Genomic DNA, 25,056 nt, shown 5'->3' with positions numbered 1-25,056 from the left:
TTACAGTGAATAAAATTTTCTACAACTCCTATAGTTAGACAGGAAAACTCACATCCGGACAGAAAAATGATTTGTTCAATGTCTCCCATTCATCTAGTGAGCGGTTCCTTAGCCCACTAAATGATAACAAGTAAAATATCAACAATCACTATCCCAACAACAATAGCAACACTTTGTTAGGTGCAAAACACTGCACTGAGCACTTCGGATGCATCATTTTATGTAATCCTCACAATCTAAATGAAGGAAGTACTACAGTTATCTCTATTTATACAAGGGGAAGATACAGCTCACAGGAAGAATAACTTGCCAAGGGGACCCCAGAGCCTGCCCCTTCGTTCACTACAACTTACCACCTCCCTCCCCTCCCTCTGCATGAGGAGGCCCTTAAGAGATATTTTGCCATGAATGAATGAATGAAATGATGGTGTGAGAAGGACCTCACAGGATTCCTGGTGCCTTGTGTTCAATCAACAGTCAATCTTTCCCTTCCTCCTGCCCACTCCTCCACGTGGAGGGAACATCTAGGGCCCGCTGTCCAACACCAGAACTCACTCCAAAACTTTGCATATTTTAAAATGTTGTGCCGTGGAAACAGGAGAGGAGCAAGGCTCTGTGAATAATTCACCACCTCGCCTTGGAAAATTAAAAATATATTTCACCGCAAAAGAAAGGTCTGTCATTTGGGGTTTCCAGAGACTCAGACAGAACACAGCCTCTAATGGAAGAACTGAATTGGTGGCAAGAATTTTATTTTTCAGGTAAAATGGGAAGTAGGAGAAGTTTAAAAAAAGGGCTACAGGTTAATGCAACACTCAATTTAGAAGTGAGTTTCACTTTACAAGAGAATAGAATTTATACTCCATGATTTAACATTCATAGTCCGACTTCACCTGATCCCTGACTAGCAACAAACAACAAATCCATGCTGCTTGGTTATTTTGGGGAGTGGGTGGGTTGGTGGATGAATTACCAATGCATGGCTGGTGTTGGGTCAAAAACTAGTGCAGGCTTTGTGGACTGAAAGCCCTAAATTAAAAGCTAAGGGTTAACTTTTCTGTTTTTGTTTAAATATATTGAATTTGGAAAAAAACAAAACAGAAAAGAAACTTACCTTGTCACATACTAGCCAGACTCTTCTAAGTCTTAGCCTCTTTATCTATAAAATGCAGATAATCTGACTTAACATGCAGTTTTGAAGGATGAAAGATAATATACAATGTGTGGTATGAGTATGTACTCAATATTAGTAGCTATTACTGTAAGAATGAATGAATTTGCCAAACCAATCCACGTTCCTCACATCATCAACTTCCTGATCTGATCTTCCTCAAAATGCAACTGCCTGCTCAGCCTAGAAAGCTTCCCTCCTTCCCTCCACCTGGTCAGCTCCTGTCCACCTGACAACCACTTCCTCCCTGCGTGTGTACAAACCACGGCGGCCCATGGTGCTCACCCCTCCTCTGAAGGAGAAGACATCTAGTATCTTGTGTAGCTGCCATAAGCCCTATCCACAGGCCACTTAGCACGTCTGAGGAGGTGGCATGGTGACTTACCACCAAAGGGTTTTCTCAAACTTCAGTGGACCCAGTCACTGTGGTAGAAGAAAACTGATGACCGAGGGATGGCAGTTTATAACATAAAATGATGCATGCAGGCAAGAACCATGAGCATCTAACTGCAGTAGTCTCTACCCTCCTCCCCTTTTTGCATTTCTTTGCTGCCTGTTATCCTCCCCTCTTCTCCTTACACCCTAAAGACTGATTGGACTTGGGAGGGATGGGTAAGGCTGAGCAGGGTGGAGCAGCTAATCGGCCTTCCAAGTAACCTACTCCAAGAAGATACAAATGATACTCCCTTGGTAAAATTCGAACCTCAAACTATCAGTCTCTCAAGCAGACTTAAATTAACACAGGCAATTCTCCAAACAACACCTGCATTTTAATTATTTCCCCAGATTAGACTACCTTGAAAAGGAACTAAGACAATAACCAAATGAAGCATTCCCAACAACAAACTGAGCTAATTCCAAGGCGAAGCCATGCTTCCACAGAAGTTAGACGGTCCTAGACAACAGAATCAACTGCTCTGAGAGGACCACAAGAACCCAGACCACCTGGCTTATGTGGCGATATCCGCTTTGGAGAGATGGGCCATGGCAGAGATGTCAGTTCAGCTTTGATCCCAGGGCATCCCACCCTCCCCTCTGTCCCAGACCCAAAGTCATGATGAGGCTCTGGCCCCGTGTGCTGACCTACCTCCCAAGGTAGCAGAGATGAGGAGGTGGGTGCCGTACTTTTTGATGATGGTGTCGATGAACTGCTGAGTGGTGGGTCTCCTGCCCAGCAGGCGGATGCTCCTTTGAAACTCTGGCATGAGCGGCACTGGGTGACGGACCAGGTCTCTCCTCTCGATGGCTGTGTTCCTCACCTTCCAACGGGCAAACTCCCTGGGCAGGAGAGATGAGTGAGACTCTGCAACTTGCCACCTCTACCCCAAGCCAAAGTCTACCCACCATCCAGACACCCCTCTTATGGGAGAGAGTGACTACAATTGTTCTTCATATTGTCAAGTAATACTTAGAGCCGGAGCTCTCAATCCTCTTCAGCCAACAAATATTTATTGAACACACTTCTCATCCCTGGGAGACTTTGGTGAACCAGGGAGACACAGAGCAGCAGGGATATAAACGTATCACTGTTGTCTCCATGCTCATCCACCTCTCTCACTAGACTGTGAATGATACCACAGAAATGGGACAGTCCTAGGTACATGGTGCATGTTACATGGTAGGACTCATGAGAATGCTAACTGGATGAATAAACCAACAAATGAATGGATGAAAGGAAAGAAGGGCGGGGCAGGGGGAGGCAGGCTATGTAACAATGGACAAGATCTATGGCACCAAGCAAACTGAGACCTATTCTAAAACAATTACAAAATCAAATAGGCACAGAGCTCAGTTTAATTAAAAAATTTAACATGAATTCATTGAGCAACTACAATCTGGAAGAAATTAAGCTGGGTTCTGAAGCCTGGGGGCTGGGGGTGGGGTTCGGTCTTTCCCTTCACTAATGATAAGATGGATCAAGACCAGAGAACACTGAACGTGGGAGTCCAACTCAGCAGGCTCTCACTCCACCTCTTGCAAACTGTGATGCGACCTTGAACAGAGCATGTCTCTTCTCTGGACCTACCTTTCTCATCTATAAAATCCAACTAAGAGTATCTCTCTCCTGTGAAGCACAGGTTCCATGAAGCATAGGGAGTGAAAATGCCTCTGGAAACTGCCAGGCACTAATTCAGTGTGAAACATTGCTTCATAGCATTATTCCCTCACAAATTCCGGACACCTAAATCATTAAGGTTCCCGGATGATGGACACGGAGCATGCACACTGAATCCCAGTAGGAACTTAAGGGGCCTTGGTTCAGGTGCCCTTTGCTTTAGTAATGACCTCCGTTCTTACCAAAGACGAAGTTACCCAGGAATAATCAGCTCTCCAACCTGCCTGAGTTACAAGCTCTAGGTCCCTTGAGAAAAACAGACCAGCCAAGAGGAGTGTAAGGTCAGCATAGATAAACGATGGGAACCGGAGTTTAATGAAAAGGTCTCTCTCTCCTGCCACAGGATGGGAGAGACAAATGAAGGACGAGGCACGGAGCAAGAAGAGGCAGAAGAGTGTGGGAATCCTGCCGGACCTGCCCAGGTAATTCAGTGGTGGTGTCTGATCCCTGACACAGAGGAGACTCGGTCTGAAGAAAGCTTCCACATCGGAATAAGTTTCCAAGCCTCAGAGCTACAGTCGATGTCTGCTTAAGGAACCTCTGTCCACAATTCATAGCATAGTTCAAATTCTAAATGAAGTGAGCTCAGTATTGTAGACGTGGGTACTTATTAAGTCAATCTGCTGCACTCAATGAACCCTTGCAGGGCACAAAGGATCATGTCTACAAAAGGTGGATGGGGATGTCACGGTCCCATGGCCTGAAGAAGCTCACAGTCTGACAGGGAAGAGAAATTTCCAATTTATTGCAAATCAAGGACTACAGAATTCAGAAGAAGGAACCCAGATGTCTCAGGTCTCCTGGGGGTGCTCCAGAGAGGAGGTCACACCTAAACTATTGTTTTGAAGTTCCCACGGGACTGAGACAAACAGAAATGCTGTTAACACAAGGAAACACACACAGCTATGCACATGGAGGAAAGGGCAGGAGCACAGTGAATGCGAGGGGGATACATAACACATATGGGAAGGGCTGAACAAGACAGGAGATGCAGGAAGAAGGGGTGAAGATGTTGACAAGATGGGACAAGTGGGGTGACCAGATATGGGGACATGAGAGCTAGTGGAGAGGAATTCTATAGGTGTGGTAGGTAGCTTGGACGTGAATCCCAATGACCCTAAGCCCCTGGTGTTCACACTCCATGCAATCTCTTCCCAATGAGTGTGGGCACAAGTGGACCCAGCAACTTGCTTCCAAAGAACAGAATAGGAAGGAGAGTGAATGTTACTTTCACAATTAGGTTACATAATATGGCCGCTTCTCTCTCTATAATTCTGATTTTTTTTAAAAAGAAACATATCCTTGGGTAGGAGTAAAAATAGAAAGCAATGAGAATCATCAGATATTTCTGAAGAAAGTATTCTTTCCTCATCAGATTATCCCTGAAATGTATTAAATTATATTAAATTATATACATTAGCTATGGAATTATATATATATATGTATAGAAACCTTTACATAGACATATACTAGCTGAATATATAGTTTTATGTGTTATATATTATCATTATAATACTATATCACATATATATCACTTTTATTTATAACTTATGACCCTAGGTTACTTTTTTTTTATGTGACTATGTCTACATTCCTCAAAACTAACACACAGAGAGGCTATGCAACATCACAAAAGTCACAGACTCTACCAGTTAGTGGAAGAGCTGAAAGTAGGAAACCGGTATCCTGATTCATAAATCACCCTTTCAATGTAGACACTGTAAGGTAGATATGAAAACCACAGTAGAAGCAGGACTGGCCCAAAGGAATCTGCCACCCACCACCAAAGCACAAACCCACGACTCAATCCCATTTGGCTTTTTTTAACAGCCTCCATCATCTTCCCGATATGCACAGCTACACCCCAGGGCCTGCCCTCTGTGTTGCTTCCTTGAAAACTAGGAAGGAAGCTGAGGCTGGGCTCCCACTCCTCTCTGGCAGGTGATGCCAGGCCTAAGGGGGGAGAATGGTGGCCTGCTGAGCAGGGCCAGGCTCTTGGGAGGGGCCCAGTCGCTGGGGCGGGTTGTTATGAAGTGCTGGCTCTGTGCCAGGCTCTCCATGCTCAACATCACCAATGGAGCTCCGAGCCTAAGGAACCCATCTTCCTGGAAAAAGGGTATGACTAGGAGAGCCATGTAACAGCGGTGTGCTACTCGCAATGGTCATTATAGTCACACAGCGATCGGACAGGAGGGTCCCTGACCCAGTCGGGAGGAGGGGCTGGGATGGAAGCAGACCTGTCAAAGAATTCTCTGTACAAGTTAAATCTTAAAGGGCATGTAGGGTTTGGGCAAGGATAGTGAAAGAATGGTTCAGGAAGAATGAGATCTATGTGCAAAAATGGAGGAGAATGAGAGAAGGTAAGACAGTTGTAGAGAGAGGGGTGCATGTGTGTGCAGCATTTGTGTCTGTGTGTGTGTGTGTGTACATGGATGTATAAAATGATAAGAGGTAGAGACAGACAAGTTGTCAGGGACCACATGACAAAGCGCCTTGTGTGCCAAACTTTGTTATTAGACTTCTGTCTGTAAACTGTTCTTATTGGCCAACAATCCAGATGAACACCTTTCAGAGAATAAGTTCATGTGACATCATAGGGATGTTAGAGCAAAGACTGGTAGTCACAGGATTCTACTACTGTGTACTCTTCACCAAAATGCACACAGGTGAAGGGCTTTATGGGACCAGAGCCATTCAGAAGTAAAATTAAACAACACTAGAGTTGAAACGATGGATTTAGGTTTTCAAAATCTGAGCACCTACTATTTTCCCAGATCAGAGGATAGAGCAGTACACAAATTAAAGTCCTGCTATCAAGGATCATGCATGCAGGTGAGGGTGGACAGCTAACAAAGAGACAAATGTGTAATGTGTCAGAGGGATATACATGATATGAAGACAAAAAGCAGAGGAAGGAGATTAGGATGTCCAGGGGTGGGTGAAGGTGTGGTTTTACATAGATGGTTGGAAAAGCCTTCCTGATTTGATGACATTTCAGGAGACTTGGTGGAAATGAAGAGACCATGGAGTTACTTGGCAGAAGAGTGATCTAGGAAGAGAAAAAGCAGGTGCAAAAGTCCTGAGGTAGAAATGTGTTTGCTACATTTAGGGAGCACTGAGCAGGCAGGTCTAGATGAGTAGATAAGTCAAGATAAGATGAAAGAAACAGTTATAGGAAAAAAAACCCTCAAAATATGAAATTAAAAGATCTCAAAAAGATAAGTTAGATTTGATAAAGATTTTTTTATTTTTAAATTCTAAGTAATATAGAAAGTCAATAGAAAGTTCTGAACAATGAGCCAATCATACTTATGTTTGAAAAGAGGAGCAGGCAATCTTGTTTTCTGTAAAGGGCCATTATAGTAAATATTTTGGTTTTGCCACCATAAACAATACATACATAAGTGAGCATGGCTGTGTTCCAATAAAACTTTATTTACCAAGCAGATGGCAGGCCGGATTTGGCCCAGAGGGAGTATGACCCCTGTTCTAAAAGCATCACTGACGCCTTTCATAGACGTCATCAAATATAACTCACTCAACCCACAAATGGGGAAACTGAATTTCAAAGACATTAAGTTATTTGCCCAAGATCACACAACAATGACTGGCAGGGCTGAAATCAGACCTTAGCTCAGCACCTCAGCACTCCAACTATAGTGCCCTTTCCATTGCAACGTTCCACCTTAAAACACACACACACACACACACACACACACACACGTAAAAAATAAAAGAGAGTGAGAAAGCCTTGCTCGTCATCTTGCCTAACTGCTCTGCTGGCCCAGGAACAATGTCATGTAAGTTCTCAGGGAACTGAGCACAACGGAACACGTATCCTTCCTTCTGAGCCCACAGCGCAAGTTGATTCCCCTTGGAGGGGAAGGAGCACTCACAAAGGCACAGGATCCCTGGAATATGCTCATGCCCAATTAGGCCTCCCAGCAGGACAGGCATACCAATTAGATGGAGATTAAAAAGGGATCCTGGATGGGGGACAGGGGGTAGCTGCAGCAAGGCCCATCCCAGTGAGGGAATGGAAGCCGGAGGCTCCTGATGACAGAGGCAGAGGACGGATGGAGACTGGGGTCGGGGTGGCAGGACTTCAGATAAGACTGGAGAGAAGATGGTCAGTCCAATGCTTAGCATCGCCTCAGTAGGAAAGCTCACTCATCCTCTTTACTAATGCTCTGTTCTCCTGTGTGCGCGCCCGTGTGCATCCCCCTTCCCCAACACACACACACGTACACACACCCATTCAATGACACACTGAGCATGAGGTGGCACTGAAGGAGAAAAGATGGTAAGAGACAGGAGAACTGGGAACTGGCTCTGTGGCTTAGAGAAATAAGCTGATGTATTAGGTGGTCTTCAGTTCTGTATCTCTCAGCTTGGGCTCTGGAGGGAAAAATCTTGGGTTAAAACCCGACTCTGCCACCGATTAGCTGTGAGATAGAGCAGCGGTCGCTAACCTTTCGGACCTCACGGACCACCAGTTGGTGAGCGCTGAGGGAGAGGACAAGTTTGCTTACAGTCTATGAAATGTTGATGTGATCCAGGGGACACATGTCTACCCTAGAGGGATGGGTTTAGAACTGTATTGATTCATGAAACACAGTTAGTACCTAGAACATAATAAGGCCTCAATAACACTCTAGCATTAAAGGTATTATCAATATTCTAGTTGTTGCTATGCTTATAGGAGAGGCTACAATGGGAAGTTGGGTGACAGTGGATGGATGGTGGGATGGAAGAGAGAGAGAAGCAACCGTGATCTTTTAAATGTCATCAGTAGGTAGACCTTCTGGGATAGGTGGGGTTTGAACCTTGTGATGTATGGTACAAGTACTGAGTCTGAATTGCACCAATAGTTTATAAGCTCCCTCCCAGCCTGTTTCCTCCTATATGCCATGCAGACCAACAACATGCATCTCCACGCAGTGTGCTGAGTTAAATAAAATAATGGTTGGAAAACTTCTTGGTAAATTGCAACAGGGTACACACAAGTGTAAGCTGCTGTTGGTATTGTTTTATTATTTGCGTAGGGCACGTGTATAATAATGCTTCTAATGCTTAGATTTTCCTTTTGTGTTTCCTCCTGAAAAATGGGGGGGTGACAATTTCTACTTTTTGGGGCCTTGAGAGAGCACCCCCAGGGTGAGTGCTGGAGAATGTGTTTCCTCCAGTTTCTTCCACAACTGAGGCTACTAACGATGAGGGAAGAAGTGAGGGGCAGCTCTGCTCTTCTTGACAGAGCATGTTTTGCAGCTTGTTTTTTAATAAATCTGATCTCATAATGGAAATAATTGGAGGTGATTTCCAAAAACACATTCCATATAGACTCAAAGTACAGAAAAATGAAAAAAATAAAGAGAAAAATGAAATAAATTTTGGGTTAAGATGAACATGCAAAATTCAGTCTATGGAGGTCTGTACACTTGATCAAAATGGACTACAAGTGTCTCCAAGCTTCCCTGAAGCCAAAGGGAAAAGAGAATTCCATCCAAAAGAGCCACACAGTCAAGGTTTCCTTAAACCAGCGGTCGCCAACCTTTTGGACCTCATGGCGACCGCTGGTCTAGAAGATGACTGAGCAGTTGCTCAAAGTTGCTGTAGAAACACAGATGTTCTGGATATTACGTTAGGACACAACAGTCTTCCATAATTTCAAATAAAGAAGTGGATGTAGTGGATGCCGGTAGGGGGTGTCTTCAACAATACCCCATTGTTTGTTTGATGGGCTCACTATAGCCTTAGGCATATGTCAAAGCACCATACAGTAGAGCAAATCCATGAGAGTCAAATGTAGTACAGTCCAAATATGTAGCTCTCTAGTGGTCTGATTTAATCCAAGGGTACATTTTAGAGTAGTTTATAGACACTGTGGTCTCCATAAATGTTTATTGAAAGCATGACTGATTACGGTTATAGGATGTTTGCATTGTTTACTCCTGGCGGCTTATCCCATTGGTTGTGTTAACAAATCATTTGGAATTAGAATAAAAACAAGCCTCTGAACAAGGAGTGCTGGGGGTGAGGACCCTAGGACCACTTCAGTTATTGTGAGTAGCAAATTATCCCCAGAGATAAACAAGAGCAGGAAAGAGAGAGAGAGAGAGACACTGAGACTTTGGGAAAGGTGAACCCAAGGGCACATGTGAAGTGGAAATGATGCATCTTAACAAGCAGGGAGTCCACAACAAGCCACCTGCCTGGGACACATTTCCTGCCTGCTCCATGCCCCAGAACACAAGTGGGAGCCAGGTGGATCTCTGGGGCATTTTGGCCCCAAAGGGATGAGGAGACATGCATATGAATAGTTTTATGTTAATTATAAAACATTGGCTTAATGTTAGAGAAGAAAATAACCCTTGCTTACAATATGCATATAAGCCTTCCCATTGCCTAAAGTGTGCTCACTTCAACACTTTGAGCCACAATACCCCAGCAGCCACTCTGAAGGCGCTGGGAGAATAAAGGTCTGAGAAGTGGGGGAAGCTCATCCAAGGGAAGTGCCTGGAACGAGTAAGCTCCCTGCTTCTGTTTGAGCAGAGACTTGAGAGGGAACAGTAGAAACTCAACAAGCACACTCGGAGCTACCCAACTCTCCTACGAATGGACCATTTTCAGAAGAGCAAAGGGGATTCTCCATGCAGCACCATTACTGAGGACAGGGGCCACTATGGGGGTCACGGGGATTCATCCAGGAAAGCAGCTTGCTTGCTTTTCCTGGAGGGGCTGGAGTGTCCTGAGAGGCCCCTAGTCAGCTGAGCTGCCTCCCTGCCCCGCATACAGAATCCAGCCAGATGGAAGAGCTTCGGAGTGATCATCCAAGGAGATCGCAGCCATTTCACAAATGAGGAAACTGAGGCTCAGAGAGAAAGGGACTTGCCCAAGGCCACAGCACCGTCAGGGGTAAGAGGGACTGGGCTCCGGGTTCCTGGTCTCAGATCCAGTGTTCTCCATCCCCATCCACTGTGCTATCCCCTCACCTCGATTCTGTGGGGTCTGTAGTACTCGGTCCTTTACAGAGTTCTGTCATCACATACACCATCTTCCTGACAAGATGGGGGCGAGGGTACTGCTATCCCCATCGGAAGGGGAGGAAACTGAAGCCCAGGCCCAAGAAGGCCACGTGGCAAACCCACGCCCATGATGGGACAGAACTCAGATTCAAGGATCCCTGCTTCCTCCTGCTCCCTCCTCCTCCTCTGGCCACTGGAGACACAGGTCGCCATCCCTGGAGGGGAGTGTTGCCGGAGCCCCTCCTTGCTCTGCAGGAGGAGGTGATCTACATGATATCGGAGAAAAGCAAATGCTCGTTCAGAGCATCTGAAAAGGAGACACACAACCGGTCCGTTCCCGGAGACCTGGCACTGTGGGAGGAGCTGAGCCTAAAGTCAGAAAGGCCTGACTGAATCCCAGCAGAACGCCACTCATGAGCTGAGTGACCCCTTGCCCAGCGTCTCTGAGCTTCCTATCTGGGCAACAGAATCCCATCTTTCCTGGCAGCGTTGCTGGAAGGAGTGAGCATAATGAACGCAATTAATCCGGCAGTAGTAGCTACTCAATAAATGTTCACTATTTCCCCTTAGCAAGGCATTCTAAAATGGGAGTTTGTAGCATAACACATAACTTGTAATGAATCTTTTAAATAATCTTAATATGCCTATGGGCTCCAGGGATTACGCAAACTGCATATAAATAAAATATTTAAAATTCTGTTTACTCGATCTGTCTCTCTGCTTATTTCCAAAGCATCTATTGTGAAAGCATGACTCATAACTAAATATAGATTAATAAAAGTTTGGAGCAGCAATTATTTTCCAATTATCATAAATCCCATTAAACACTGCAATTATACGAATTCTCTCTTTGAGATCACACATTCTGAGAGCTCCAAGGGACCACAGAGAAGGTCTTCGTGCTGCCTTCCGTCTTCGGATGGAAACACAGACCCTGAGAGGGGAAATGGCTTTCCAGGGACGCACAGCTGTGAGGGGTTTAAAACCAAGCTCATGCCCTAACCAGGGGTGGGCAAACTTTTTGACTCGAGGGCCACAATGGGTTCTTAAACTGGACCGGAGGGCCGGAACAAAAGCATGGATGGAGTGTTTGTGGGAACTAATATAAATTCAAAGTAAACATCATTACATAAAAGGGTACGGTCTTTTTTTTCAATAGTTTTATTCATTTCAAACGGGCCGCACCCGGCCCGCGGGCCGTAGTTTGCCCACGGCTGTGCCGGTTTGGCTCAGTGAACAGAACAGTCAGTGATGGTGAACCTTTTGAGCTCGGCGTGTCAGCATTTTGAAAAACCCTAACTTAACTCTGGTGCCGTGTCACATACAGAAATTTTTTGATATGTGCAACCATAGTAAAACAAAGATTTATATTTTTGATATTTCTTTTATATATTTAAATGCCATTTAACAAAGAAAAATCAACCAAAAAAATGAGTTCGCGTGTCAGAGGTGTCATAGGTTCGCCATCACTGGGATAGAGCGTCGGCCTGCGAACTGAAAGGTCCCAGGTTCGATTCTGGTCAAGGGCACATGCCCGGGTTGTGGGCTCCATCCCCAGTGGGGGACTTGCAGGAGGCAGCCGATCCATGATTCTCTCTCAGCATGGATGTTTCTCTCTCTCTCTCCCTCTTCCTTCCTCTCTGAAATCAATAAAAAATATGTTTTAAAAATAAAAATAAATAAATAAAACCGAGCTCATGCCCACACAGACCTCTGCTCGCTTCCCGCTGCCACAGGGCATCTCTTAGGAGAAAAAATGAGCAGCTTCTTCCCCAGAAGAAATACTCCCCTGGGGGTGCTGCCATCTCGGAGTCTCCCCACACCCACAGTCCTACTTAGGCTCTTCTTTGGTTTCCCTCCGGAATTTATGATTTGATAGTTAAACAAGCTCCCCTGTTCCTGCTCTAAACTAGTGAAGAAATATCTTTTTCTTCAACGCATGCACTGGCCTTCTCGTCTTATGTCAAAAAGTTGGGATATGAAGCCATCCATCACCTAAAATGCATCAAAATCCTCAAAAACGGTTTAACTCAGGGGTCGGCAAGCTGTAGCCCACGGACCAGGTTTGTCCCACTCTGTTGTTTAGATACGTTTTTATTGAGACACAGTCACTGCATCTGCTTACGTATTGCCCATGGATACTTACACACTACAATGGCAGAAAAGGATCCTTGCAACGAAGACCACTGGACCCACAGAGTCTAAAATATTTACTCTCTGGCCCTTCACAGGAACAGTTTTCTGCCCCTAATTTATCCCATTGACCTAGTCAGTGAAATAATGTGTTTTAAGGGAATACCAAGGATATGCCAGATCAAAAATTTATAGATTGAATTACTCAAGATCAGTAAATTCTGTGGGTTTTTTTGTTTTTGTTTTTGTTTTTTTTTTTTAACAAAAAAGGCTTCCTTGTCTTAAAAATATTTGAAAACTACTGGACCAAAGTAAATTAGCGAACAAGGATATTTTCCCACACTGCCTGCTTGGAGCACCTTTGAGCCTAAATAAAGTCACCCTTTAAAATATAAATTAGAAGGAACTGATCGAAAAAAAATGCCAAGATCACAACACCTGAGTATGGAAATAAACCTGTTTCAAGTGGAATTTATGATCTGATGATTAAACAAGGTAATTGGCTTAATGTATGCAATGATGAAAAAATACCATCTGGGGTGCCTAAGGCACATTCAAAGGTCTTCGCCCAAACACCACAAGGAGAAGAAAGATAGCACCAACTTTCCGTTACAACCCAATGCACACTGTGAGGCCATGAAAACATGGCCCTGACAGCCAGAATTAGGAGGTCTGGGAGACACCAACAGAAAAGCAAAGCCCCACTCAACAAAGCAAGTCTTTCTGACTGCGAGAACGAATCAGAAGAGGGCAGGATGCCCTAGGACAGGAGTGGGCAAACTTTTTGACTCGAGGGCCACAATGGGTTCTTAAACTGGACCGGAGGGCCGGAACAAAAGCATGGATGGAGTGTTTGTGTGAACTAATATAAATTCAAAGTAAACATCATTGCATAAAAGGGTACGGTCTTTTTTTTTTTTTTTTTTTAGTTTTATTCATTTCAAACAGGCCGAATCCGGCCCGTGGGCCGTAGTTTGCCCATGGCTGCCCTAGGACAAGTATGTCAAACTCAAAGGCTAACACGGGCCAAATAAATGAGGCCTGGGGCCCGTGGGCCGCGAGTTTGACATGCTTGCCCTGGGAAGTAGGGAGACCCCTGTCTGAAGATATGGAAGTGGAGATCGAATAACTGATCGGTGGAGATGCTTATTAGGGGGAATTCAGAGCCCACAGGGTGGTTGGAAATGTTGCTGTTGCTGTATTGACTGACTTGGAGAAACAACGAGTTTCAGGAAAGAGACCATGTATGGAACATTAGTTACTGTCTTCTGTGCGCCCAGGTGAACTGGAAATGTTTCAGCGGGAGCTTGTCACTGTAACCACTGACAGGTATGTTAGTTTCACATGGGCACACCAGGTGACAGATGACAGTTATGGGAGAGAGTCCCTATGTTTCTGTTTTTAGCTCCGGTTAGTGGGATGATAGTCCAAAACACACTGAGAGGTCAGTCCCCCGGTCTACCCCATGGCTTCCCCCAGAGTCTGTATTTCAATTCTATTCTTTCTCCTAAAGCACATAAAGATGGTTCCTTTCCACTGAGTGGTCCTTTGGGTCCTCCATTTTGCTGTTCGCACAAATGACTAGCAAATGTCATTGTTCTTGGGCATAAGAACATTTCAATGGCCACATCCTATGAAAGCCACTGCAAGCTCATTGGTACTTTCCAGGGAGTACCAATCCCTCTCTCACGCAGAGGCTTAGACACCTAACTCCACAGATTCAAGCACAAATAATACCTATTTTCCAACATTGGACATGCTTGATGCTTCACATCCATATGCCTACGCATAAATTATACATGCCCCTAATATGGGCCAGCTGCCTTGCATTAATACTCACAAGCACCCTGGGAGATGGTTATAATCATCTCCCTTGCACATATGGAGAAACTAGGGTTTAAGGACCGAGCCAGATATAACTCTATGACACTATGGGCACATTATATTTGACTTATGATGACTTTCAACCCAAGATTCTGTCTAGCAAACTCATTGCCTATTATGAACCTCAAGTCCATGAATGTATATAAACTGTTCTTAAACCACATCTTGCATTTTTGGCAATGTGCTGCCAATATTTTTGGCCTCCTTAAAGGCTGACATCAAGTCCAGAGGAACAAGCTTTGAACTTCAAGCAAAGGCATCATAAATCCACCGTCTACTTCACCAGGATACTCTGGGCTACCTTAGACAAACATCCTCTTTGCATTTCACTTTTCCCATTTGTAAAATGGACAGCTGGACTGGCTCAAGTGTTTATTTAGATCTGAAACATTTGGTTCATCAATGCATTCTTTCAAGTATGTATTTTTGTTTGTTTATTTTGGAGCATCTGTCTGTCTCTATTTTAGGTGCTTGGTGACAGAAGTGAACCATAGAGACAAAGAATTTGCATTTTGCTGGAGAAAACACAAATAATAATAGTCCAATACATATTTTGCAAAGTAGACATAAGTAGAACTTCCCTGGGAATGGGGAGGGACACAGAACCCTGTCTCTCCCCTCACCACCTATGTTTCAGGCTACAGAGCCCGATCAGAGTCGGACTCTGTGTGTGCTTTGTGAAATGAGGTCCACAGGCCATCTGCATTAGACTTCGATGGAAATCCATGTTAAAATACAGAAACAAGAGCTCACTCCCCCCAGCAAGTCAGAGCTCTGTCTCTGCCTTTTGACCAAGGTGCTGAGGGACGCTTCTACAGAGTAAAACTGAGAACCTCAGGACTGATGGGCCCCCGAGGTCTCCCCTGCTTTGCATTGTCTTCTCCTGCATTCCCTCGTAGTCATCCCCTTCCCAACGCACTGAGCCTCAGCTGAAAGTCACTTCTGCAGGGAACTTTCCCCACGCCCCCAGCAAGCTCATGTCCCCCAAACCACTGAATGTACCTGGCAATTATATTCTTCTGTGATGGTTTTATTGTCATCCCCTCCATGGGGCTGGGACTGTATCTAGTTTGCTCAGCTCTAGTACATTCCAGGAACGTATAAAGTGCCCAATAAAGAATTCTTAAATAAATGCAGACAGCACGAGTGAGTTTATGCATAGATGTCTCCTTTCCAGCATTAAGAAACTCATGTTTCTAGACACCACCCACAATCAGATCCTTTCCCTGCCAATGCTCAGCCCCCTGGAATCTGGCAAGTTACCTTAGGACTCTGTTTCCAAACTGCCCAAGCCTTCAGTGACTTCCTGTTTCTATTTATGACTGTACCCTGTTCCATGTGTAGATAAAGGTGGCAATTTAAGCCTCAGGAGTGAGAAGTTTTGGAATTAATCCTTAACATCCTAGTGCTTTCATTTTTCCCTTTTCTAATCAGTAGCACGTCTAATAAATCCCAAGATCTGCAGGATAGATTCTTATGGGATTAACTAAAACCAGGTTCTTAGCCAAGACACATGGAGGTGCAACTGCCACCCACCTGGTTCCCTGCTTCCACCTTGACAACCCTACAATTTTCCTCATTATTACAGCCAGAATTCTCTTCTCAGAGTAGGGCTTGGCTCATCACACCTCCTCCACCTTGTTGAGAAACCATCAATGAATCCCCGCTGTCTACACAATTCCTATCCAAGCTTCCCCATGGCCAGAGTTGAACCTCAGATTTCCAGCTCCTTCCTCTATTACCACAGCCTGACTCCACTCGCACTGAACTGCTCTGTGGACCCACCTTCATCTTTTCCTTAGATTTTAATGAACTTCCAGAGACTAGCCACTACCTGAAATACAGCCCAAAGCACACAATTCTGAGTACGATGCCTTCCATGGCCTGTCCTGCCGGGACCCTCCGGCTTCATTTTAACACCTAATCTCCCCCCGGTCCCCGCAGGTACACAGCGTGTTTGTTACTGTTTTATTGAGCTCCCTCGAGTGTGCAAGCCCACTGTGACCTGCAGGCTTTCCTACCTGTTGAAAAAACTCCCTGCTTTTGCTGGTTCACTCTTAGTCACCAATAGCACTTTGCACTTCCCCAATGAAAGTGTGCATTACCCTGTGCTACAATTGCCTGTTTACTTCCTTCTGTTCCTGCTACATGGTGCATTCTGCGTGAGAATAAAAGAGATAACTTTTGCAGAGTGTTCTCAGCACCTCGCTGGAGGCCGGGCATAGAGTAGGTCTGAAATATCTGAGGAAAGAATGGATGTGTCACTGTCATGCTCAGTTGGCTCCATGACTTCCCAGGTATTCGCTCAGTCCACCAACTTCTGAGCACCAACTATGTTCAAGGCGGTCTTCTATAGGAAGTAGATACAGCAGTGACAAGGGCAAACTGTGGTCCTTGTCAAGCTTATAGGCCAGCAGGAGTGCCCGTCAATAAAGCAATGAATATGCCATGAAATGCCAGACAATGCTAGGTCTCATGGAAAAATAAAACAAGGTAAGAGGACAGAAAATGAACAGGGGTAGAGAGGGTTCATTTTAAAATGGGGCAGTGGAAGCTTCTCCAAGGAGGAGAAATACGACTGCAGACCTGAATGAGGTAAAGGAGATTCAGATCTGTTCCAGGCAATGGGAAAAGCAACTTCAAAATGCCCAATGCTGTGAGTAAACATAGAGTAAGTGAAAAATGCCCAGAAGGTCAGTTTGGAGAGGTAGGGAGGGGTGGCAGGGGCGACCTGAAGTAGGTCCTGGTGAAGCCTGATGAGGATTCTGGATTCTGTATTTAGTGTAGTGAAAGCCACTGAGGAGCCTGGGAAGGGTGACAGAAGCTGAGTTATTTCAGATCCCTCTGGCTGCTTGGTGAGCAGAGCTGAAGGTGGGGATAGGACACGAGTAACAGGCGGGATGGCACCAGGTGGCCAGTGCAGTGGTCCAGAAGGAGGCTGACGGTGGCCAGGATGAGGGTGGCAGAGGTCAAGATGGCAATAATACTACAGATGTATTTTATAAGTAAAACCTATAGGATTTGCTGGCCTGGGATATGGAAGCCAGAGAAGAGTCTTGAGTGCTTTAGGCAAGGGGTGCAAAAACTGGGTCAATAGTGAGGCCATTAAATGAAAGTGGAAACATTGGTAGAGAAGCACATTAGAAAGAAGAAACCAAGAATTCAGAATTTGATATGACACAGTTAAGAAGGCTATTAAATAGTTGGGTATAGGAGTCTGGAGTTCAGGGGAGTGGTCTAAGCTGGGGATATAAATCTGAATCATCAGGATAGATCATGTAAGGCCACGAGAACAAATAAGAGCAGATGAAATCACCAAAGCACAGGTACATGTAGAGAAGAGGCCATATATTCTCCAGGCCTCAGCCCTTCCCCCTCCTACAACATAATCTCCAGGATAAAAACATTGTCTTATTCACTGGACTGTTTGTTGTATGAGCCTATTAACTGTGTCCAGCACTTAGGAGGTGCCCAAAAGAAAAATCCTGCTTCACTTACAGAAATTCCCCTAACACCTCCATCTCAAAGCAAAAGACGAGAGACAATAACGTGGCAGAAAGAGGACAGGCCTGGAAATCAAGACAGAATGGGGTCCAAGCCCCAATACTGCTTCTCATCAGCTGGGCGGCTCGGTACCACTCACACATTTTTCTGAGCTTGTTTCCTGCACCATGAGGATCATAAAGGTCCTTCCTCCACAGGTTTCCTGTTCAACAAAATGTACGTAAAGGGCTGGCCACACAGAGGTGACCATAAAGGGTATTATCTCCTAATCATTATCCTTGCCTCCTCTGCATTCCCCAAGCAGGCACTTGAACCGCTCATGACCTTGGATTGCAATTCTTTTCCATGTGGGGACTGACCCCATCAAACACTGTGAAATCATCAATACCAGTTCCACGCTGAGTGCACTGACTTGCAATTTCCAAATTCCCTGTGAACGCTTATAGAATGAATCGGCCTCCCCTTCCTGGGGGCATGAAAGCGTTTTTGACCTGAGTTTCTTCCACTTCATCTTTACTAGTGTCTTATCCCCTCAGTGCTTCCGTGGGACTGTGGGAGTTTGCCCACATAATCCCCTGCTGGTCACTCCTACCTCCTGGTTTCCTCCTATTCTTTTTTCTCCCCTGCCCCCGTTAGGCTAACATTATACAATGCTTTCTAGTTTGCAAATATTTCAAATACCTCCGTTTAATCCTCAAGCTGTTCTATGTGTAGAGATTTTCACTTATTCCATGTTTAAAATGTAGAAACAGAAGCTCTATAGGCAAGCTGCCTCCAGGTACATGTGGCTTTGAATTCTCGGCTCTCTCCACTTTGCCACGCCTTTCATTAATTCATTGAATGTTTCATTCATTCATTCCCACACTCATTCGGCAAATAATTGATTTTGCACCAGATACTATTCTATGCGCCTGAGAAATATCAATGAACAAAATAGTCACAAATGTGAAACTTTTTTTCTAAGGGGAAGCAACATACAAAAGAAATGATAAGTGGTATAGAAAGAAAGAAAAGTGACGCAGGGTACGGGAGATTGGAAGTGCCCGCAGAAGGAGGTACAATTTCAAATAGGATGCTGAGGGTCAGTGTGTCACTGAGAAAAGACATGAAGGTGGCGGGGAGTGAGCTGTGTATAATGACACCTGATGGAAGAGCTTTCCAAGCAGAGGGGACACCAGGAGTCCTGGTAACTAGAGAGCAGTGACTGGGGTGGGGGTGGGGGGTAGCGGAAGGGAATGTCAGAGGGGATACAGGAGTCTGACCGTGAAAGAACTTCCTGACCACTGTGAGGATGTTGGTTTTCATTCTGAAATGAATGGGGCGCTACCGCAGGGCTTTGAGCTGAATAAGCGACATGATCTAAACCAAGTTTTACAAGATCACTCCATCCTGAGGATAGGATGACGAAGAGCAGCAGTGAAACTAGGCAGGAGGCTTCAGCCACAGTCCAGGGCGGTACAGGAACCAGGGGAGTAATAGGAGAGGAGATAAGACGTGGTCAGATTCTTGATTTGTATTTTCAAGAGGGTAAAAATAGACTTTCCCAATGGATGCATGAGGGATGTGAGAGAACGAGGGAAATCAAGGAAGAGTAATACGGTTTTCGGCTTGAGCAACTGCAAATATGGATCTTCCATGAACTTGGATGGGAAAACTCATAGCAGGATAGACCTGGCTGGTAACAGGGAGGGGCCGTCAGCAGTGCAGGTTTGGACACGATATATTTGAGATGTCCCCTTGACATCTGGGTGAGATGTCCAGTGTGCAGTTGGGTGTACAAACCTGGATTTGTTTCCTGAGAGGTTTAAGCAGGAAATATTATTGATCCCCCCCCATACACACACACTCACTTTCAAAAATGATCTGAGTGAAGACTGACTCATTCGACCAACCAATACATGTCTACCATTCACTAGGAACTGTGCTAGAGAATGGTACTAATATGGCTGGTCCAGCTGGTGACCACTATGACATGGCCAGCAAACTCTTTGCTGAATACTAGACCATAAAGGTCCAAAAGACCAATCCTCCTTCTCAAGGAACTGAATCCAGTAGAGAAAGTTAAACTCTAAGCTCCCTAACATCAGGGACCACCAGGACTGCTCTGCATACTGCATCATCCCCAGAGCTTAGCCTCAGTATGAATATTATGGAAACACACCCTAATATTTTTAAGACAAGAAAGCATGGGGATTCATATTGGGAATTTTTATATATGGTGGGACAAGCATGTACTGCTGAAGGCAGTGGCAACTGATATAGAGTTTATGTTCAGTAGATGTGCATACAGCAAGAGAGGTGATGTCATGAGAGACGGTGGAAGAGCCCCAGACATATGGGCTGGGAGACTCATCATATCACCCATGAAGTATCCAGGCCAAAACGGAATATACTGAATCCAATCAAGAGTCTAGACCTCATGCCCAGTTTACAGGAAATACAGGGGTCAGAGGGGCAGGTTAACACCACAGGGAAATAATCCAACTAATCCAGAATGGGAACACTATATAATACTGCTCTGCATTTTTCATAAAGTCAATGTCATTTTAAAAAATCCTAAATAAAGGCTGGTGTGGGCAATTACAGACTGAAAGATATTAGAGACACACACACACAAAAATGCAATGTGTGAACTTTGATTCCAAAAAGGAGAAAAGCACTGAAATAGTCTTGGAGAACACTATGGATATTTAAATAAATAGACTAGTTATTAGACTGCATGTTGGAACTATTTCTAGTTTCTAAGAGGTTTTGTTGATATAATTATTTTATTATGAAATGTATGCATTTCATATTTATCAGAGGATGTATTATTTATTTTAATAAATGCATTTATTATTTATGCACGCCTTATTCCTAGAAGTGTGCTGAAATATTGTATGGGGAATGGCATAATGTCTGTACTTCCATTAATTTAGGGGAGAGAGAAAGAGAGAGAGGAGGGGGAGGGGGAGAGAGAGAGAGAGAGAGAGAGAGAGAGAGAGAGAGAGAGAAAGGAAGCAGATGTAGCAAAACATTCATGATTCTCAAATCTAGTAAAGTGCATACAATTGTTGATTTCTCTTCTCTTTCATTTTTTCAAAATTTTCGACTTTTGTGGAAATATTTTAAAAACATTTTTCAAAGTAAAGTTAAGTTATTTTTAAAGGCAATTATGTGCATTGCACTTCAAAGTGACATCCTATTGAGGGGACTGACCTGGGTGTCCAGGTTGTAATGAGTGTGAGAATGACCTGTGCTGAATTCATAAGAGCAGATAACACCATCACTTCCCAGTCTGCTGTGCAAGTGCCTCAGGGACGCCACCTGCAACTCCTGACAAGCCAGCTCCCAGGAGGCAGAAGGAAACCAGCTACCCAGGCACAGTGGGGCAGCCCCACCGGGACCCAGCCCCTGTGTGGGTTGAACTTGCTACTTCCAGACATTTTCTTCCGGCACCATTTCCTGCTCCTGCAACACACATGAAAAACCAGCTTTCCCAGTGGCCAAATGGGCTTGGGCGGCCACACTGGCCCGTCTGAACTTCTCGGGCCTCCTTTCGGATTCATACTCAGAATTTCCCAAGGTGCCCACGCGTTTGTTCTCTAATGGTGTCAGAGAATCGTGGTGTATATTGACCAGGACGTCAGGGAAATATTATCCAAACCTTCGATTTTATAGATGGGAAACTGAGGCCCAGAAAAAAAGAAACCACTGGCCCAAGTTCACAGAACTCTTTGATGACAGAACCAGAAGGAGGGTTCTGGATTCGGTCTGTTTCCAGAGCTTTCCGAGTTTTATTTCTGTGTGGACTGTAAATGTCTCGGGTGCCTGACTTACTCCCCGGGCCGTGGGTGCTGACAGCTGCTAGGACTGTGCTGGGAACCACAGGGCCCACCCGAGGCGGCTGGGCAGGTGTGATTTCAGCACCTGCTCTTTGGAGGGACCTGAAATTTCCTATGGATTTTTCTCCAGGGACCCACATACTCTGACCTGACAACTACCACCAGCTCAAATCACTTCAGTTTTACTTCTAAACATGAGTAAATGTAACAGAGATGCACACTGCCCTGGGTTACTGACTGGAGAAGGGAGGGCTAGAGCAGGAGCAACATCCAGGAGAAGGGTCTGGGGGCTGGTGAGGATTTGAGTGAGCAAAGAAAAGGGGTAAAGAAATGTCAGGGGTGGGGAGACTTGTGAGCAAGGCCCAGAGGCTAAACTGAAAGCAGCCTGGGGGAGGGCTGGGCAGGGGTGAAACCGGCATGCAAGGATTGGCCACTCTGTCCTGGTCACGCCGCAAGGCCATGCACAGTGCTACCGCTGCCAGGAGCCTGCCAGACCGCCGACAGCCACGCTGCCTCTCCAGCCAGAATCGGTGCCTTACAATCAGTTCACCTCCTTCCTACACGTTAGTCGATACCAATTATTGACCACCCACCCTGAGCCACATGTTTCAAAGACTATCTCACTCAACTGTTTCAGCCCAAAGGCCAGGATGAAGATGCAAAAAACAGCAGGCTCAGAGGTGATGTTACTTGACCAAGGTCACCCGTTAGACCAGATCTTTGTGACTATTCACTCTGTGTGTCCATGGCTTATATTCCCCCAGGATGAAGAGCTCCCCAGGACAAGCCACCTTTACCTCTGTCTTCCCACGGCCTGGTCCACAGTTGAAGCTGAGACGATAGCGGATGCCTGGGCAGGCTAGAGCCAGCAGAGGCTGGAAGCTGAAAGCGGGGAGTGAATGTGACTGGCAGCTGACCCTTCTGAGTCCATCACTGTCTGTTTATCCTGAGTCACTCCCCTGATTGCCCAGCCAAGGAAACCTCTGCCCTCCTCTCTCCCCAACCTACCAGCTGTGTTCTCTGAATGGCAGGTGCTCCCCAGCCCAGTAGGGAGCACACCGCAGGGGATGAGGGTGGAGGAGAAGCCAGCTTCCCTCTTCTGGCCATGAGTGACCCAGCCCTGGAAAGCAGGGCACCAGGAGAGGACACGTGAGGGAGAAGCAAACTCTAGTAAGAAAAACACAATGACTGGTAAGAGTTAAATGGTTCTATCACAGCAGCTAAGGGATGAGTGTGGTGGAGATGACAGAGAGCCTTTAGGAGCCCATGAGCTCCTGCCAGTGGGTGAGCTGGATGGGCCTGCATTCATTTCACTGGATGATTTGGGACAGACCATGTGCAGAGCGGGAGGAGCACAGCCGCTAGAAAGTCCCTTCTGTGCACCAGGGTCCTTCTCCAGAAAGTGGGAGGGGTAGTCCAGCCCTGCCTACCAGGGCCAAGCGAGAGATGTGCATGGAATCAAGTGCATAGCCAAGCTGCAAAACAGGAAACGGGCTCAGAGGGGTAAGTGATCGGTCAGAATCATAACACATCAGAGTGGGTGGCGCCAAGTCACAGAGAGCAAATCAGCACTTGTCTTGGAAGATCTAACTAAATTATAGATAGATGTAGAAATCGATACATATACAGATATAGATGATACAGATATAGATATATAGATATAGATATATAGATATAGATATATAGAAATAGGTATAGGTGTAGATATGGACATATAGATATACACATACACATACTACACACACATATATACTATATATGTAGTACATATACAAACATGTATACAAGTACTATATATAAAATATATATGTAGCATATATACAATTATACACACTGTGTATACAGTATATATGTAGTATTATATCTTTTATATGTATAATATATATAAAAGTATATCATATAGTCTGTATAAAATATCTATGTAATATATATATATATATACACACACATATACACTAACACATATGTTACATAATCACAGTACTTAATGCTCATCATGACCATGTGGGTTAAATCATATCTTCACTTATATTCATGAAAACGAAGGCTTAGACATGAGAGTGATGTGCCCAAGGTCACTCATAATGTATCATATATCAAACCATCACACTGTATACCTTAAACATACATAATTCATAGTTGGCAATTTTATCTCAGTGAACCTGGGGGTGGGGAGGAGCTGGCAACGCGGGTCCTCCTCAGGACCAGACCACATCCATAATGACTCCAGCTGCACCCCGTGTCCTTGGCCCCTTGTTCCTCTGCCCAGTGCTTCGGCCAGGGAGACAAATCTTGTCCCTGTTTCTTTCTCTTCCTCTCTTTCTCTCTTTCTCTCTCTCTCTCTCTCTCTCTCTCTCTCTCTCTCTCTCTCTCTCCCCCCGACCTTCTGTATTTACAATTTGGGATTTGTTTGCCAGGAGCCCTGAGTCCCCACCCCAGTCGGACCGGGGAGCCCCTCACTCCCTCCCTGACTCCCCTCCCCTCCTTTAGCCCTTCTGCACCCAGGGCCCAGGCTGTATTTAGAGCCTAATCTTCCCGAGCAGTGAACCATTCCCCACACAGTCAGAGACAGCGCTGCCTCCCTGACTGATTGTTGGCTGATTTTGTTTGGCACTTTTCCTCTGGCCTCATCTAGAGCTTATTAGGAAACCAGTTTCACGTTCCACAGGCGATATTTGCGATCCTTCTCCAACAGGGAGCTTCAAACGAAGAGAAGGATGAGGGATTCATGAAGAGCTAGGGAGGCCCTGTATCAATGGAGTAAATAAGACATGCATTTCCCTTGCCTCTTTGTGATACATTTAAAGCATTTTTCTTTCTATGGCTTTTTTGTACTCATAATGCCCCAACTAAAGAAACAGGTTTTCATTTTATTGATGAGAAAACAGGTTAAGACTCATGCCCTGATCAATAACAGAGCCACGCTTAGAACTGTGATCTTGGGTTCTCCCCAAGGGTCTTTGCGGAGGAGAGAAATAAAGCATTACACATTCAGATTGTTTGGGGAAAGTAACTTAACATCTGAAAGCAAACACCACCTTCGAGTAGAGAAAGTAACTGAAACACGTGTCCCATTTAAAGTCTTTGGTTGGCCAACTCCCAGTCCTTTAGAGCTCAGCTCAGCCACAAGACTAGCCACGGGTTCTGCCTGGCCCCTGGCTCTGTGAGGTGCCCTCGGAGGTGCTGCCCTCATCCACCATTTCTCTCACCCACGGTGCTGCATTTGTCTGCCTGCCAGTCTCCCTTAGGAGATGTGAGTTCCCAGAGAGAAGGGGCCTTGTCTTACATACCAGTTTTCAGCACCTAAAATAGTACCCAGCAAGTGTAGGGTGCTCAATACATGTGTATCCATGAAACCTCTGGGGGACCCAATACAGGTAGCCAATGTCTCATGCTGTA

General features: G+C 45.2%; 1 protein-coding gene across 2 annotated transcripts in view; it reads right to left on the bottom strand.

Moving 5' to 3' along the window:
* The window catches only part of BRINP1 (BMP/retinoic acid inducible neural specific 1), a 150,238-nt gene that overhangs the window by 51,458 nt on the left and 73,724 nt on the right, over nt 1–25,056 (bottom strand). For both annotated transcript variants that reach the window (XM_081103008.1, XM_081103009.1), the window contains exon 3: nt 2,259–2,449. In XM_081103008.1, the coding sequence (XP_080959134.1) occupies nt 2,259–2,449 (191 nt within the window). The remainder of the gene's footprint in view (nt 1–2,258; nt 2,450–25,056) is intronic.

Source organism: Myotis nattereri (assembly GCF_964212035.1).
Source record: "Myotis nattereri genome assembly, chromosome: 12".
Taxonomy (NCBI): Eukaryota; Metazoa; Chordata; class Mammalia; order Chiroptera; family Vespertilionidae; genus Myotis; species Myotis nattereri.
This window is presented reverse-complemented; position numbering and strand designations above follow the sequence as displayed.